Raw genomic sequence first — 18087 nt, 5'->3', positions numbered from 1 at the left:
TCAGGCTGGTACTGTGCTTTAGGTACTGTTGGCTAGTACTGTGCTGTGGGTACTGCTGGCTCAGGTTGGTACTACTAGCTAGTACTGCTATGGGTACTGCTGGCTCAGGCTGGTACTGCTGGCTGGTACTGCTGTGGGTACTGCTGGCTGGTATTGCTGTGGGTACTGCTGGCTCAGCCTGGTACTGCTGGCTGGTACTGTGCTGTAGGTACTGCTGTGGGTAGTGCTGGCTTGTACTGTTGGGGGTACTGCTGACTCTGGCTGGTACTGCTGTGGATACTGCGGGTACTGCTGGCTCTGGCTGGTACTGCTGCGGGTACTGCTGGTACTGCTGCGGGTACTGCTGGCTCTGGCAGGTACTGCTGTGGGTACTGCTGGCTCTGGCTGGTACTGCTGTGAGTACTGCTGGCTCTGGCTGGTACTGCTGTGAATACTGCTGGCTCTTGCTGGTACTGCTGGTTCTGGCTGGTACATGTTGTGAGTACTGCTGGCTCTGGCTGGTACTGCTGTGGGTACTGCTGGCTCTGGCTGGTACTGCTTTGGGTACTGCTGGCTCTGGCTGGTACTGCTGGTTCTGGCTGGTACTACTGTGGGTACTGCTGGTTCTAGCTGGTACTGCTGGTTCTGGCTGGTACTACAGTGAGTACTGCTGGTTCTGGCTGGTACTGCTGTGAGTACTGCTGGTTCTGGCTGGTACTGCTGTTCTGGCTGGTACTGCTGTAAGTACTGCTGGCTCTGGCTGGTACTGCTGGTTCTGGCTAATACTGCTGGCTCTAGCTGATACTGCTGTAAGTACTGCTGGTTCTGGCTGGTACTGCTGGTTCTGGGTGGTACTGCTGGCTCTGGCTGGTATTGCTGTGTGTGCTGCTGGCGGGAAATGCTGGCTAGCAGTGGTGCCGCGCTGGAGGAAGAGGCAATGTTTCCTGTATTGGTCACAGGCGGAGTGCAACTGATATCACTTCGCCTGTGACTCACTCAGACTGTCAGAACGGAGCCAGAACTATACAGGAAGCATCGGCTCCATTCTGACAGATCAGCTGAGAGACACGGGGGGCTGGACCAAATGACTTTGAGGGCCGCATATGGCCCCCGGGCCATAGGTTCCCCACCCCTGCTTTAAGGCAATAAGGTAGTTCCCTTGACTCCTCCGTCTCAGTCTTGCGAGTCTCACATGAAAGTATATGGAAGAACGCCCATAGTGTAGTATTTTTTAGAAGTTTATTATAGCAAAAACTATAGCCACTTACAGTTAGATAAACGTTGATCGGTGACACGGCGGAAATCCGTGTCTGTGGTGCGTTCCACAGGCCTCAGTCACACAAAGTGGAAGTGATGCAATGACGTCGGCTGTCCAACCCTACGCGTTTTGTCAGAACGACGTCTTTAGGAGCGTGTCACGCAATTCATACGATCAAGCACCTTAATATTGTGAACTTTGAATATTAACAGCATGTTCACGAGTTTTTAATACTGCATTTGTATCCAGGTGGGTACATAGGGGTCACTTTATTGTTTATTTGCACAATACTTTATTCATAGATTATTGTTGGACACCAGTCTTGGCACTTTATCTGCATTATATTTGCATTTTGCACAATTGGCATCTATAAAGTCACCATATTTGGTTGCACATAGTGTCTTATTTGGTTGCATATAGAGTAATTTTTTTACACTGCTCTCTCTAGTGGTCAACCAGATAGCAATACTGGTTAAAGCATTTTACCTATTATATTATTTATTGCAAGCACAAACAGGTGGAAGGTATATTCTTCAAGCACTGGTCACTCACATTTAAATCACAATCTATCGTTTATTGTTTCTATGTACATGAATTATAAGATGTATATTTATTGAGTTTTTCACACCATCACACATCATTAGTGGAATTCACCAATACCCACTAAGGAGTAGCGCCTACCCCAATTGTTTGTATTCACGTATCCTGATTCCCCATTTGGGAAATATAGGGGTGGCAGCAACTTCAAGAGCATTTACTTTCTTTTTCACAATCATTTTCCATTGCGTAGGATAATTTATTTCAAACGTGTTAAATTGCCTGGTAACACAAATTGCTAATCAGCCAATCACACAGCAGCAACTCAATGCATTTAGGCATCTAGACATGGTGAAGTGGAATTGAGAGTGAAAATGGGGAAGAAAGGGGATTTAAGTGACTTTGAACGTGGCATGGTTGTTGGTGTCAGACAGGCTGGTCCGAGTATTTCAAAAACTGCTGATCTACTGGGATTTTCACACACAATCATCTCCCGGGTTTACAGAGAATGGTCCGAAAAAGAGAAAATATCCAGTGAGAGGCAGTTGTGTGGAGGAAAATGCCTTGTTGATGTCAGAGGTCAGAGGAGAATGGGTAGACTGATTCCTGATGATAGAAAGGATAAAGGTAACTCAAAAAACCATTTGTTACACCCAAGGTATGCAGAATACCATCTCTGAATGCACAACACATCGAACCTTGAAGCAGAGGGGCTACAGCAGCAGAAGACCACACCGGGTGCCACTCCAGTCAGCTGAGAACAGGAAACTAAGGCTACAATTCACACAGGCTCACCAAAATCAAACAATAGAAGATTGGAAAAATGTTGCCTGGTCTGATGAATCTCGATTTCAGCTGCGACAGTCAGATGGTAGGGTCAGAATTTAGAGAAAACAACATGAAAGCATGGATCCATCCTGTTTTTTATCAACGATCCAGGCTGGTGGTGTAATGGTGTGGGGGATATTTTCTTGACACACTTTGGGCCCCTTAGTACCAATTGAGCATGGTTTAAACACCACGGCCTACCTGAGTAATGTTGCTGACCATGTCCATCCCTTTATGACTACAGTGAGCCCATCTTCTGATGGCTCCTTCCAGCAGGATAATGCACCATGTCACAAAGCTCCAATTATCTCACCACTGGTTTCTTCAACATGACAATGAGGTCACTGTCCTCCAATGGCCTCCACACTCACCAGATCCGGTCACTGTCCTCCAATGGCCTCCACACTCACCTGATCAGGTCACTGTACTCCAATGGCCTCCACACTCACCAGATCAGGTCACTGTACTCCAATGGCCTCCACACTCACCACATCTCATCCAACAGAGCACCTTTGGGATTTGGTGGAATCGGAGATTTGCATCATGGATGTGCAGCCGACAAATCTGCAGCAACTGTGTGATGATCATGTCACTATGGACCAAAATCTCTGAGGAATGTTTCCAACACCTTGTTTAATTTATGCCAGGAAGAATGAATGCAGTTTTGAAGACAAAAGGGGGTCCAACTCGGTACTAGCAAGGTGTACCTAATAAAGTGTCCGGTGAGTGTATGTGACATTAGATGAGGCTTAACTACCAATCATTCTACATCAGTGAAGAAAATATTTTAAAGAGGATGTTACAGTAACTTCCCTATCTAACAAGTTATGTAAAAACCCATCTGCATATATAAATGTGTCTCCACAGCAGAAGCAAGGACATTCAGAGACGGATCCAGAGAAGAACATCAGGACAAGGAAAGTTCAAGTAAGTATCCGATACACATATATAGTATATTTATGGTTTTGTGTGAAAAAAGTTTGCTAGGATGTTCTCAACAGAATAGTAATTAGTGGCACATGGCTCAGTGTGGTTGATTTACTAAAACTGGAGAGTGCAAAATCTGGTGCAGCTGTGCATGGTAGCCAATCAGCTTCTAACTTAAATTTTAGGTTGAAGCACCTTTAGTAATAGCTCAACATTTTTTCTTGGTGTATAAATGTACAAACTGTCCACTGGCTCATAATTTGCAAAGGGTCACGCTGCTCACAGGTGAGCCGGCTCCAAAGGCTTTATCTCCTCCATGCAGGGTGTCACCCAGTCGCAGATGTGACAAGAGGATAAGAAATCCAGATGGCTGCACACCAATGCTGAGACCAAAAACACCTTTATTCATATAAAATCATAGAAGACATTGAGAGCACGATAAGTACAAAAATCATAGAAGACATGAAGAGCACAATGAGCACAAAAATCATAGAAGACATGGAAAGCCCAATAAGTACAAAAATCATAGAAGACATGGAGAGCACAATAAGTACAAAAATCATAGAAGACATGGAGAGCACAATAAGTACAAAAATCATAGAAGACATGGAGAGCACAACAAGTACAAAAATCATAGAAGACATGGAGAGCACAATAAGTACAAAAATCATAGAAGACATGGAGAGCCCAATAAGTGCAAAAATCATAGAAGACATGGAGAGCCCAATAAGTGCAAACATTAAAGAAGACATGAAGAGCACAATAAGCACAAAAATCATAGAAGACATGGAGAGCCCAATAAGTACAAAAATTATAGAAGACATGAAGAGCACAATAAGCACAAAAATCATAGAAGACATGGAGAGCCCAATAAGCACAAAAATCATAGAAGACATGGAGAGCCCAATAAGTACAAAAATTATAGAAGACATGGAGAGCCCAATAAGTACAAAAATCATAGAAGACATGAAGAGCCCAATAAGTACAAAAATTATAGAAGACATGGAGAGCACAATAAATACAAAAATCATAGAAGACATGGAGAGCCCAATAAGTACAAAAATTATAGAAGACATGAAGAGCCCAATAAGTACAAAAATCATAGAAGACACGGAGAGCACAATAAGTACAAAAATCATAGAAGACATGGAGAGCACAACAAGTACAAAAATTATAGAAGACATAGAGAGCCCAATAAATACAAAAATCATAGAAGACATCGAGAGCACAAAAAGTACAAAAATCATAGAAGACATGAAGAGCACAATAAGTACAAGTGCACTTGATGTCTTCTATAATTTTATATGAATAAAGGGGTTTTGGATCCCAGCATTGGTGTGCAGCCATCTGGATTTCTTTTTCTCTATGTCTCAAAATTTGGTTTATTCACTTCAGCTCCAGAAAATTTTCCCCCCTTCCTTACCAGGCCATTTTTTGCAATACGGCAGTGCATTATTTTAACTGACAATTGCGCGGTTGTGCGACCCTGTACCCAAATAAAATTGAAGTTTTTTTCCCCACAAATAGAGCTTTCTTTTGGTGGTATTTGATCACCACTGCGGTTTTTATTTTTTGGGCTATAAACAAAAAAAGGACCATAATTTAAAAAAAAAAAAAGAAAAACTTTCTGCTATAAAAAATACCCAATCATTTTTTTTTTTTTAAATCCAATTTTTTCATCAATTTAGGCCAATATGTCCTCTGCTACATATTTTTGGCAAAAAGTTATAGTGTCTACAAACTACGGGATACATTTACGGACTTTTCATTTTTTTTTTATTGTTTTTACTAGTAATGGTGGCGAAGAGCGATTTTTAGCGGGACTGCAACATTGCGGTGGACAAATCTGACACTAAAGCCCCGTACACACGTACCGATTGTCGGCTGTAAATATTCGGCCGACGACCGATCGGCCGATTGTAGGCTTGTTAGTATGATGCTTCCGACAGCGCATTTTCAGCCGAACATAATCTGTTGTGCAGACTTTAAAATTTTTGTTGGCCAACACCAGAACGGCCGATTGTTCGCCAGTCAGTACAGAATTCGGCTGACAGACAGCAGATTTGCAAGACTGGGCATGCTCAGAAAAGAAAAAAGACACGGAAAGTTAACCATCACATGACATCACTTCTGCAGTCGGCTGTTGTCGGCCGACAAAATTCGTGTGCAGTCTTTTGCAGTTTTCAGCCGACAGGACAGCACCGGACAAAAGACGGCCGATCGTTCGGCCGACATTCGGTATGTGTGTACGGGGCTTTAGAGGTTGATTTACTAAAACCGAAAGGTGCAAAATCTGGTGCAGCTGTGCATAGAAACCAATCAGCTTCCAGGTTTTTTCATCAAAGCTTAGCACCTTTCACACAGACTTTCTGCTCGGCGGACTCAGTCTTGCTTAGCGGGAGTCAATCCGCTGATCCCCGCTGAGCAGGCAGATGACAGCTCCGTCTCTACTCTCTGTGCTGAGACGGAGCTGTCAGATCCCTGCTGTCCCCTATGGGAGATCGGATGAGAACAGACTGTTCATTGTTCCTGTCCATTTTCATCCGATCCGATCCGATCCTCCAGAGGGATGGAAAATAGGGGTTTCTATCTGTCTGGATTTCACAGACAGGATCAGATCGGATAGCAGCTTCTAACTTCAGTTTGTTCAATTAAGCCTTTTTTCATTCAATAATGTTATTTTATTATTTTTTTTACTGAAAGATTAACAAATGTGACAGAAACACACAACACAGAGAAAATATAGAAATCATCAGTGGCGGCCGGCCGATAGGGGGCGCCGCCCCCCCCAAAAAAAAAAAAGGAAAAAAAAAAGATTAAAAAAAAAATCTATTTTTAGCCCACTAGGGGCGCCGGCCTCATTGGTGGCTATGGGGGGGGGGGGGGGGGTGGGGCGCCGATTGGCTGCCTTCTGGGGGGTCACCAGCAGGGCCAGATTAACGTAGGGGCTATTGGAGCTGCAGCTCCAGGCCCCTACCTTAATATAGGCCCCGGGTTGGCCATATTCACTGTTACCGCTCTTCTGTCACTTGTAAACACAGAAGTCTGGCTTCTATGCTCGCTTCCCCAGGCAGCTCCCTCAGAACCTCCCCACACAGCACGAAGGCCGGACAAGGAGGGACAGTTACCGATGCATGGATGTGTTTATGGGCTTCAGAGACAGCATCCCATGTTTAATTAGGCATGCATGGCTGCACCCTTCCTCCTCTGGGTGCATGCTAAGGCACGGCCCTTAAGGCCCTTCAAAATCCTCAGCACCAAGCCCATGATGCTCTTAATCCGGCCCTGGTCACCAGGGTGCAGAGCACTGCACTACGACACTCCCCCTTTTGTGATGTCCTGGATCATGATTGGTCCAGACTCCAGCCTGGACCTATCATGATTCAGGACATCCCTGCTGACCTCGTTGGGGGCGGTGCCGGTGCGTGCATCAGGCACTCACTGTCACTGCCTGGTCACCTTCCCACCGCCGCAGAAGAGGACGGAGTCTCGAGGAGGGGAGAAGCCCCCGCCGGGAGCCGAGCCGCCGCCAGGTAAGTGCATTGGTCTCAGGGGAACCCCCACTGCATTGAAGGGAGCACGCACACTGGTCTCTGCATTGATTGGGGGCATGCTGTGGCACTCTGAAATAATTGGGGACAATGCTGTGGCGCTCTGCAATGATTGGGGACAATGCTGTGGCGCTCTGCAATGATTGGGGACAATGCTGTGGCGCTCTGCATTGATTGGGGACATTGGCGGGGGCGCTCTGCATTGAGTGGGGACAATGCTGTGGCGCTCTGCGGTGATTGGGTGCAATGCTGTGGCGCTCTGCAATGATTGTTGACAATGCTGTGGCGCTCTGCAATGATTGTTGACAATGCTGTGGCGCTCTGCAATGATTGGGGACAATGCTGTGGCGCTCTGCAATGATTGGGGACAATGCTGTGGCGCTCTGCATTGATTGGGGACATTGGCGGGGGCGCTCTGCATTGAGTGGGGACAATGCTGTGGCGCTCTGCGGTGATTGGGTGCAATGCTGTGGCGCTCTGCAATGATTGTTGACAATGCTGTGGCGCTCTGCAATGATTGGGGACAATGCTGTGGCGCTCTGCAATGATTGGGGACAATGCTGTGGCGCTCTGCAATGATTGGGGACATAGAAACATAGAAACATAGAATGTGTCGGCAGATAAGAACCATTTGGCCCATCTAGTCTGCCCAATATATCTGAATCCTATGAATAGTCCCTGGCCCTATCTTATATGAAGGATAGCCTTATGCCTATCCCATGCATGCTTAAACTCCTTCACTGTATTTGCAGCTACCACTTCTGCAGGAAGGTTATTCCATGCATCCACTACTCTCTCAGTAAAGTAATACTTCCTCATATTACTTTTAAACCTTTGCCCCTCTAATTTAAAACTGTGTCCTCTTGTGGTAGTTTTTCTTCTTTTAAATATGCTCTCCTCCTTTACCGAGTTGATTCCCTTTATGTATTTAAAAGTTTCTATCATATCCCCTCTGTCTCTTCTTTCTTCCAAGCTATACATGTTAAGGTCCTTTAACCTTTCCTGGTAAGTTTTTTCCTGCAATCCATGTACTAGTTTAGTAGCTCTTCTCTGAACTCTCTCTAGAGTATCTATATCCTTCTGGAGATATGGCCTCCAGTACTGCGCACAATACTCCAAGTGAGGTCTCACCAGTGTTCTGTACAGCGGCATAAGCACTTCTCTCTTTCTACTGCTTATACCTCTCCCTATACATCCAAGCATTCTGCTGGCATTTCGTGCTGCTCTATTACATTGTCTTCCCACCTTTAAGTCTTCTGAAATAATTACTCCTAAATCCCTTTCCTCAGATACTGAGGTCAGGACTGTGTCAAATATTCTATATTCTGCCCTTGGGTTTTTACGCCCCAGGTGCATTATCTTGCACTTATCCACATTAAATTTCAGTTGCCAGAGTTCTGACCATTCTTCTAGTTTTCCTAAATCCTTTTCCATTTGGCGTTTCCCTCCAGGAACATCAACCCTGTTACATATCTTTGTGTCATCAGCAAAAAGACAAACCTTACCATCGAGGCCTTTTGCAATATCACTTATGAAGATATTAAACAAAATTGGTCCCAGTAAAGATCCCTGAGGTACCCCACTGGTAACATGACCTTGTTCTGAATGTTCTCCATTGACTACAACCCTCTGTTGTCTGTCACTCAGCCACTGCCTAATCCACTCAACAATATGGGAGTCCATGCTCAATGACTGCAGTTTATTGCTAAGTCTTCTATGTGGGACAGTGTCAAAAGCCTTACTAAAATCTAGATATGCAATGTCTACTGCACCTCCACCGTCTATTATTTTAGTCACCCAGTCAAAAAAATCTATAAGATTTGTTTGACATGATCTCCCTGAAGTAAACCCATGTTGTTTTTCATCTTGCAATCTATGGGATTTAAGATGTTCCACAATCCTATCCTTTAATAGGGTTTCCATTAATTTGCCTACTATTGATGTCAGACTCACTGGTCTATAGTTGCTCGATTCCTCCCTACTACCTTTCTTGTGAATGGGCACGACATTTGCCAATTTCCAATCTTCCGGGACGACTCCTGTTACTAATGATTGGTTAAATAAATCTGTTAATGGTTTTGCCAGCTCACCACTAAGCTCTTTTAATAATTTTGGGTGTATATCATCAGGACCCTGTGACTTATTTGTCTTCACTTTAGACAGCAATCTTAGAACGTCTTCCTCTGTAAAGACACATGCATCAAACGATTCATTAGTCATCCTTTCAAGTGGAGGTCCTTCTCCTTTTTCTTCTGTAAAAACTGAACAGAAGTATTCATTAAGGCAGTCGGCTAGCCCTTTATTCTCTTCTACATACCTTCCGTCCTTTGTTTTTAATTTAGTTATTCCTTGTTTTAATTTCCTTTTTTCATTTATATATCTGAAGAATGTCTTATCCCCCTTTTTCATAGACTGAGCTAGTTTTTCTTCTGCCTGCGCTTTAGAAGTTCTTATAACTTGCTTGGCCTCTTTCTGCCTAATCTTGTAGATTTCCTTATCTTCATTGCTCTGGGTTTTTTTATAATTACAAAATGCTAGCTTTTTATTTTTAATGATTTGGGCCACTTCTGCTGAGTACCACAGTGGTCTCTTCCTTTTTTTGCTGTGGCGCTCTGCATTGATTGGGTACAATGCTGTGGCGCTCTGCAATGATTGGTAACAATGCTGTGGCGCTCTGCAATGATTGGGGACAATGCTGTGGCGCTCTGCATTGATTGGGGACAATGCTGTGGCGCTATGCAGTGATTGGGGACAATGCTGTGGCGCTATGCAATGATTGGGGACAATGCTGTGGCGCTCTGCAGTGATTGGGGACAATGCTGTGGCCCTCTGCAATGATTGGGGACAATGCTGTGGTGCTCTGCAATGATTGGGGACACTTCTGCTGAGTACCACAGTGGTCTCTTCCTTTTTTTGCTGTGGCGCTCTGCAGTGATTGGGGACAATGCTGTGGCGCTCTGCAATGATTGGGGACAATGCTGTGGCACTCTGCAGTGATTGGGGACAATGCTGTGGCGCTCTGCAATGATTGGGGACAATGCTGTGGTGCTCTGCAATGATTGGGGACAATGCTGTGGCGCTCTGCAATGATTGGGGACAATGCTGTGGCGCTCTGCAGTGATTGGGGACAATGCTGTGGCGCTCTGCATTGAAAGGGGCACGCACGCTGAACTCTGCATTGATGGGGGCATGGCACAGTGTTCATTGCATTGAAGGGGGCACAGCACAGTGTTCATTGCATTGAAGGGGGCACAGCACAGTGTTTATTGCATTGGAGGGGGCACAGCACAGTGTTCATTGCATTGAAGGGGGCACAGCACAGTGTTTATTGCATTGAAGGGGGCACAGCACAGTGTTCATTGCATTGAAGGGGGCACAGCACAGTGTTCATTGCATTGAAGGGGGCACAGCACAGTATTCATTGCATTGAAGGGGGCACAGCACAGTGTTATTGCATTGAAGGGGGCACAGCACAGTGTTCATTGCATTAAAGGGGGCACAGCACAGTGTTCATTGCATTGAAGGGGGCACAGCACAGTGTTCATTGCATTAAAGGGGGCACAGCACGGCGTTCATTGCATTGAAGGGGGCACAGCACAGTGTTCATTGCACTGAAGGGGGCACAGCACAGTGTTTATTGCATTGAAGGGGACACAGCACAGTGTTATTGCATTGAAGGGGGAACAGCACAGTGTTCATTGTATTGAAGGGGGCACAGCACATTGTTCATTGCATTGAAGGGGGCACAGCACAGTGTTCATTGCATTGAAGGGGGCACAGCACAGTGTTATTGCATTGAAGGGGGCACAGCAAAGTGTTCATTGCATTGAAGGGGGCACAGCACAGTGTTTATTGCATTGAAGGGGGCACAGCACAGTGTTCATTGCATTGAAGGGGGCACAGCACAGTGTTTATTGCATTGAAGTGAGCACAGCACAGTGTTCATTGCATTGAAGGGGGCACAGCACAGTGTTCATTGCATTGAAGGGGGCACAGCACAGTGTTTATTGCATTAAAGGGGGCACAGCACAGTGTTCATTGCATTGAAGGGGGCACAGCACAGTGTTCATTGCATTGAAGGGTTCACAGCACAGTGTTTATTGCATTGAAGGGGGCACAGCACAGTGTTCATTGCATTGAAGGGGGCACAGCACAGTGTTCATTGCATTGAAGGGGGCACAGCACAGTGTTTATTGCATTGAAGGGGGCACAGCACAGTGTTCATTGCATTGAAGGGGGCACAGCACAGTGTTCATTGCATTGAAGGGGGCACAGCACAGTGTTCATTGCATTGAAGGGGGCACAGCACAGTGTTTATTGCATTGAAGGGGGAACAGCACAGTGTTTATTACATTGAAGGGGCACAGTGTTCATTGCATTGAAGGGGGCACAGCACAGTGTTCATTGCATTGAAGGGGGCACAGCACAGTGTTCATTGCATTGAAGGGGGCACAGCACAGTGTTTATTGCATTGAAGGGGGCACAGCACAGTGTTTATTACATTGAAGGGGGCACAGTGTTCATTGCATTGAAGGGGGCAAAGCACAGTGTTCATTGCATTGAAGGGGGCACAGCACAGTGTTCATTGCATTGAAGGGGGCACAGCACAGTGTTATTGCATTGAAGGGGGCACAGCACAGTGTTCATTGCATTGAAGGGGGCACAGCACAGTGTTCATTGCATTGAAGGGGGCACAGCACAGTGTTTATTGCATTGAAGGGGGCACAGCACAGTGTTATTGCATTAAAGGGGGCACAGCACAGTGTTCATTGCATTGAAGGGGGCACAGCACAGTGTTATTGCATTGAAGGGGGCACAGCACAGTGTTCATTGCATTGAAGGGGGCACAGCACAGTTTTCATTGCATTGAAGGGGACACAGCACAGTGTTCATTGCATTGAAGGGTTCACAGCACAGCGTTCATTGCATTGAGGCACAGCACAGTGTTTATTGCATTGAAGGGGGCACAGCACAGTTTTATTGCATTGAAGGGGGCACAGCACAGTGTTTATTGCATTGAAGGGGGCACAGCACAGTGTTTTTATTATATTGAAGGGGGCACAGCACAGTGTTCATTGCATTGAAGGGGGCGCAGCACAGTGTTCATTGCATTGAAGGGGGCACAGCACAGCGTTCATTGCATTGAAGGGGGCACAGCACAGTGTTCATTGCATTGAAGTGGGCATAGCACAGTGTTTATTGCATTGAAGGGGGCAGAGCACAGTGATCATTGCATTGAAGGGGGCACAGCACAGTGTTCATTGCATTGAAGGGGGCACAGCACAATAGTTCATTGCATTGAAGGGGGCACAGCATAGTGTTTATTGCATTGAAGGGGGCACAGCACAGTGTTTATTGCATTGAAGGGGGCACAGCACAGTGTTTATTACATTGAAGGGGGCACAGCACAGTGTTCATTGCATTGAAGGGGGCGCAGCACAGTGTTCATTGCATTGAAGGGGGCACAGCACAGCATTCATTGCATTGAAGGGGGCACAGCACAGTGTTCATTGCATTGAAGGGGGCATAGCAGAGTGTTTATTGCATTGAAGGGGGCAGAGCACAGTGTTCATTGCATTGAAGGGGGCACAGCACAGTGTTCATTGCATTGAAGGGGGCACAGCACAGCGTTCATTGCATTGAAGGGGGCACAGCACTGATGGGTGTGCTCCCTTACATCAGTGTCCCCATCGGAGTGCCTCCTTACTTCAGTGTCCTTATCGGAGTGCCTCCTTACATCAGTGTCCGTATCGGAGTGCTCCCTTACATCAGTGTCCCCATCGGAGTGCCTCCTTACATCAGTGTCCCCATCGGAGTGCCTCCTTACATCAGTGTCCCCATCGGAGTGCCTCCTTACATCAGTGTCCTTATCGGAGTGCCTCCTTACATCAGTGTCCCCATCGGAGTGCCTCCTTACATCAGTGTCCTTATCGGAGTGCCTCCTTACATAAGTGTCCCCATCGGAGTGGCTCCTTACATCAGTGTCCCCATCGGAGTGCTCCCTTACATCAGTGTCCTCATCGGAGTGCCTCCTTACATCAGTGTCCCCATCGGAGTGCCTCCTTACATCAGTGTCCCCATCGGAGTGCCTCCTTACATCAGTGTCCTTATCGGAGTGCCTCCTTACATCAGTGTCCTTATCGGAGTGCTCCCTTACATCAGTGTCCCCATCGGAGTGCATCCTTACATCAGTGTCCCCATCGGAGTGCCTCCTTACATCAGTGTCCCCATCGGAGTGCCTCCTTACATCAGTGTCCTTATCGGAGTGCCTCCTTACATCAGTGTCCCCATCGGAGTGCCTCCTTACATCAGTGTCCTTATCGGAGTGCCTCCTTACATAAGTGTCCCCATCGGAGTGCCTCCTTACATCAGTGTCCCCATCGGAGTGCTCCCTTACATCAGTGTCCTCATCGGAGTGCCTCCTTACATCAGTGTCCCCATCGGAGTGCCTCCTTACATCAGTGTCCCCATCGGAGTGCCTCCTTACATCAGTGTCCTTATCGGAGTGCCTCCTTACATCAGTGTCCTTATCGGAGTGCTCCCTTACATCAGTGTCCCCATCGGAGTGCATCCTTACATCAGTGTCCCCATCGGAGTGCCTCCTTACATCAGTGTCCCCATCGGAGTGCCTCCTTACATCAGTGTCCTTATCGGAGTGCCTCCTTACATCAGTGTCCCCATCGGAGTGCCTCCTACACAGCACAATAGTTCATTGCATTGAAGGGGGCACAGCACAGTGTTTATTGCATTGAAGGGGGCACAGCACAGTGTTTATTGCATTGAAGGGGGCACAGCACAGTGTTCATTGCATTGAAGGGGCACAGCACAGCGTTCATTGCATTGAAGGGGGCACAGCACAGTTTTTATTGCATTGAAGGGGGCATAGCACAGTGTTCATTGCATTGAAGGGGGCATAGCACAGTTTTTATTGCATTGAAGGGGGCAGAGCACAGTGTTCATTGCATTGAAGGGGGCACAGCACAGCGTTCATTGCATTGAAGGGGGCACAGCACTGATGGGTGTGCTCCCTTACATCAGTGTCCCCATCGGAGTGCCTCCTTACATCAGTGTCCTTATCGGAGTGCCTCCTTACATCAGTGTCCTTATCGGAGTGCTCCCTTACATCAGTGTCCCCATCGGAGTGCCTCCTTACATCAGTGTCCCCATCGGAGTGCCTCCTTACATCAGTGTCCTTATCGGAGTGCCTCCTTACATCAGTGTCCCCATCGGAGTGCCTCCTTACATCAGTGTCCTTATCGGAATGCCTCCTTACATCAGTGTCCCCATCGGAGTGCCTCCTTACATCAGTGTCCCCATCGGAGTGCTCCCTTACATCAGTGTCCCCCATCGGAGTGCCTCCTTACATCAGTGTCCCCATCGGAGTGCCTCCTTACATCAGTGTCCCCATCGGAGTGCTCCCTTACATCAGTGTCCCCATCGGAGTGCCTCCTTACATCAGTGTCCCCATCGGAGTGCCTCCTTACATCAGTGTCCCCATCGGAGTGCCTCCTTACATCAGTGTCCCCATAGGAGTGCCTCCCTACATCAGTGTCCTTATCGGAGTGCCTCCTTACATCAGTGTCCCCATCGGAGTGCCTCCTTACATCAGTGTCCCCATCGGAGTGCTCCCTTACATCAGTGTCCCCATCGGAGTGCTCCCTTACATCAGTGTCCCCATCGGAGTGCCTCCTTACATCAGTGTCCCCATCGGAGTGCCTCCTTACATCAGTGTCCCCATCGGAGTGCCTCCTTACATCAGTGTCCTTATCGGAGTGCCTCCTTACATCAGTGTCCTTATCGGAGTGCTCCCTTACATCAGTGTCCCCATCGGAGTGCCTCCTTACATCAGTGTCCCCATCGGAGTGCCTCCTTACATCAGTGTCCTTATCGGAGTGCCTCCTTACATCAGTGTCCCCATCGGAGTGCCTCCTTACATCAGTGTTCCCATCGGAGTGCCTCCTGACATCAGTGTCCCCATCGGAGTGCCTCCTTACATCAGTGTCCTTATCAGAGTGCCTCCTTACATCAGTGTCCTTATCGGAGTGCCTCCTTACAGCAGTGTCCCCATCGGAGTGCCTCCTTACATCAGTGTCCTTATCAGAGTGCCTCCTTACATCAGTGTCCTTATCGGAGTGCCTCCTTACATCAGTGTCCCCATCGGAGTGCTCCCTTAAATCAGTGTCCCCATCGGAGTGCCTCCTTACCTCAGTGTCCCCATTGGAGTGCCTCCTTACATCAGTGTCCCCAATCGGAGTGCTCCCTTTGGTCAGAGGTCCCCTTTAATGTTCCCCCGATAAGAGCTGTGTTTGTGTTCTCTATCAGACAATATTCCACCATTCTTCACATAAGAACACACTGCACTGTAATCCGATCCGTCCCGATAGATGTGCAGAGAGCGAGGCAGAATCTGACAATAGATTCTCTCCCCTTCTCCGCTCTCTATTGGCGCGCATGCAAAGATCGGGACGATTCTTCCCGCAGCCTTCCATCAGATAGTGCATCTGACAGACTGTGCATGCGCAATAATGACGTCAACCCCAGCTGAGCGGAGCAGTCAGCTGGAGTGACGTCATTTACCGCGCATGCGCAGTCCGTCTAATGCACTATCTGATGGAAGGCATTATCCGACGTGACACCGACTCAGTTGGAGACCTCTAGTTTTTACCCATGACAGGTTTATTTTATTTTTTTTTTTTGCCACCTGTGTCCCAAATTTATCTTCAATTCTTGTCCTGTAGTCACCACTGCAAGTGACAGCAGTAAGAGGAGAAATTCCCTGTATGCAATCATCATTGAAACAAGTGTCTCCAGTGGAAGATTTTCTCTTCATTCCTTTTTTGGTGACAACAACTCACAGTTATGGATTCCCAGGCACATTCAGCCATGGAGAAAGGGTCACCAGAGGAGAGGAAAATCTCCAGTGGGGATATAGAAAGCAATGAAAACCTTATATATTCTAAGCCACCCCTACTCTAAAACTCAAAAAGTTTTGACGTCACATACATTTTAGGATACGTTTTTCAAAAGTTTGCAGTCATTGCCCTATTTTCCAAGTGGATAGTAGAATATATTTTTTGTTTTAATTCTTGTACATAACCAATAATAAAACAGAATTTTGAGCTTCTTCATTTCTTTTTACAGAATTGTTCAACTTCCAATCTCTCTTGGGAAAATGAAGAATTTTACAATGGACAATCCAGTCTCTAATGCTACTCTTAAAGAAGAGACCACAATCCCCTGGGCTTTACATGAATTTACCCCTTACAATTATTCTGAAGAGGAAGAAAGACTGGAACGTATAGCATTCCATCTTCATGTTTTCTACCTGGTGATGCATTCTTTGGCTTTCATAGTAGGGACCACCGGGAATGGTTTGGTCATCTATTTCACTGCCTTTGTAATGAAACGGACTGTCAATGTCGTGTGGTTCCTTAATTTAGCCATAGCTGATTTTATCTTCACGTTTTTCCTATCGTTGAGCATTATCCATGCCACTCTTTACTATAACTGGCCTTTTGGAAAATTCATGTGCACTTTTAACAACATGATTCTATTCATCAATCTGCACGCCAGCATCTTCTTACTCACCGTGATCAGCATTGATCGATTCATCTCCGTTGTGTTTCCTGTTTGGAGTCGGAATCACCGAACTCCGAAGTTGGCTTCTTTTGTAGCCTTGGCAGTATGGATCTTAGCATTAATTTTCAGTTCACCTTATTATATATTCCGAGATACAATTGATGTTGCTGAAAACCGTGTTATATGCTATAACAACTATAGTGAGGAGGATGAGGAAGTTGCCTATTCAACGCACAGGACTGCGGTAATCGTCAGATTTATCTTCAGCTTTTTTATTCCTTTCACCATAATCATCTCATGCTATTCAGTAATTCTTTTCCGTATCCGAAAAAATCACATGACCACATCGAGCAAGCCTTTCAAAGTTGCCCTAGCTGTTATCTTGTCATTTCTTGTCTGCTGGTTTCCCTACCACGTCTTCTCCTTTTTGGAGTTGTCTGCCAATTATGGTGAATATAATGAGCAGCTTTACTTCATAGTTTTTGTTGGATCACCTATTGCCTCCAGTTTGGCCTTTCTAAACAGTTGTATCAACCCCATTCTCTACGTCTTTATGGGTCGAGATTTTAAACTGAAATTCCAGAGCTCCCTCCGGTCAATATTTGAGAGAGCTTTCACCGAGGAATCTGCCCAAACGGACTTGAAGAGCAAAACCAAATCAACGTCAGCTTCCCAGATGGTGTGAGACAGGACTACATTTATGGAACAATACATTCTATGAAGACCTAATGCCTTAAGTGTTTTTCAGGATATGTTCATGCTATAATTTTGTTCCCAAGGCTTCATCATCTCAGCAGAGCATTTTATGACATTTGTCAAATACTGAAACTGCCAATTGCTGAAGAACATCATATCCTATCTGGGAATTTCAGAACTACCGTTTATTGCCATACCACCCTAATTAAAAACAGCTAACAAACAACTGAGATTACAAGGATCAATAAAAACTTTTATGCATGCCAATTTCCAAGAGAAGATGTTAAATGCTGAATCCAGGCAAACAAATGACATACTTATAAGGGAGAAGACATTGTGTTTTTTAACAGTGTGACTTTTTTAAGATTGTGATTACCCAACCTTGTGACTGGACAGTGAACAGAGAAGCAGTAAACTGATGAGTTTGCCTCTCTGTCTCTCTGCTCTCTCCACCTTTCAGCATGTTCCTTGTTAGCACATGAGCATGGATCAGCTCCTTGTGTTGAATCTCCAATTTCCACTCTGAGCTCTGCTGTACAATGGATTGCAAGCGGATGATGCAAAGTGTAGTTTAGGTGCTTGAGTTAAAAAAAAAAAGTAATGATGTAATAATAAATACAGAACCTCTCTCTCTCTCTCTCTCTCTCTCTCTCTCTCTCTCTCTCTCTCTCTCTCTTTTCTCTGATTTGGGGTTGCATGTCAGGTAAAGGTACGGGGAAGATGACAGTCTCA

General features: G+C 46.1%; 1 protein-coding gene across 1 annotated transcript; it reads left to right on the top strand.

Moving 5' to 3' along the window:
* Positions 1-3455: 3455 nt before the first annotated feature.
* On the top strand, positions 3456-17344 carry LOC309568170 (chemerin-like receptor 2; the record flags this gene model as incomplete). The annotated part of the gene is made up of 2 exons (XM_082273804.1): positions 3456-3529; positions 16222-17344. 2 exons carry the CDS (start codon positions 3456-3458, stop codon positions 17342-17344), a joined length of 1197 nt encoding a protein of 398 aa, XP_082129930.1.
* Positions 17345-18087: the final 743 nt, after the last annotated feature.

This window comes from Pelophylax lessonae (genome assembly GCF_965119305.1).
Source record: "Pelophylax lessonae genome assembly, chromosome: 12".
NCBI lineage: Eukaryota > Metazoa > Chordata > Amphibia > Anura > Ranidae > Pelophylax > Pelophylax lessonae.
This window is presented reverse-complemented; position numbering and strand designations above follow the sequence as displayed.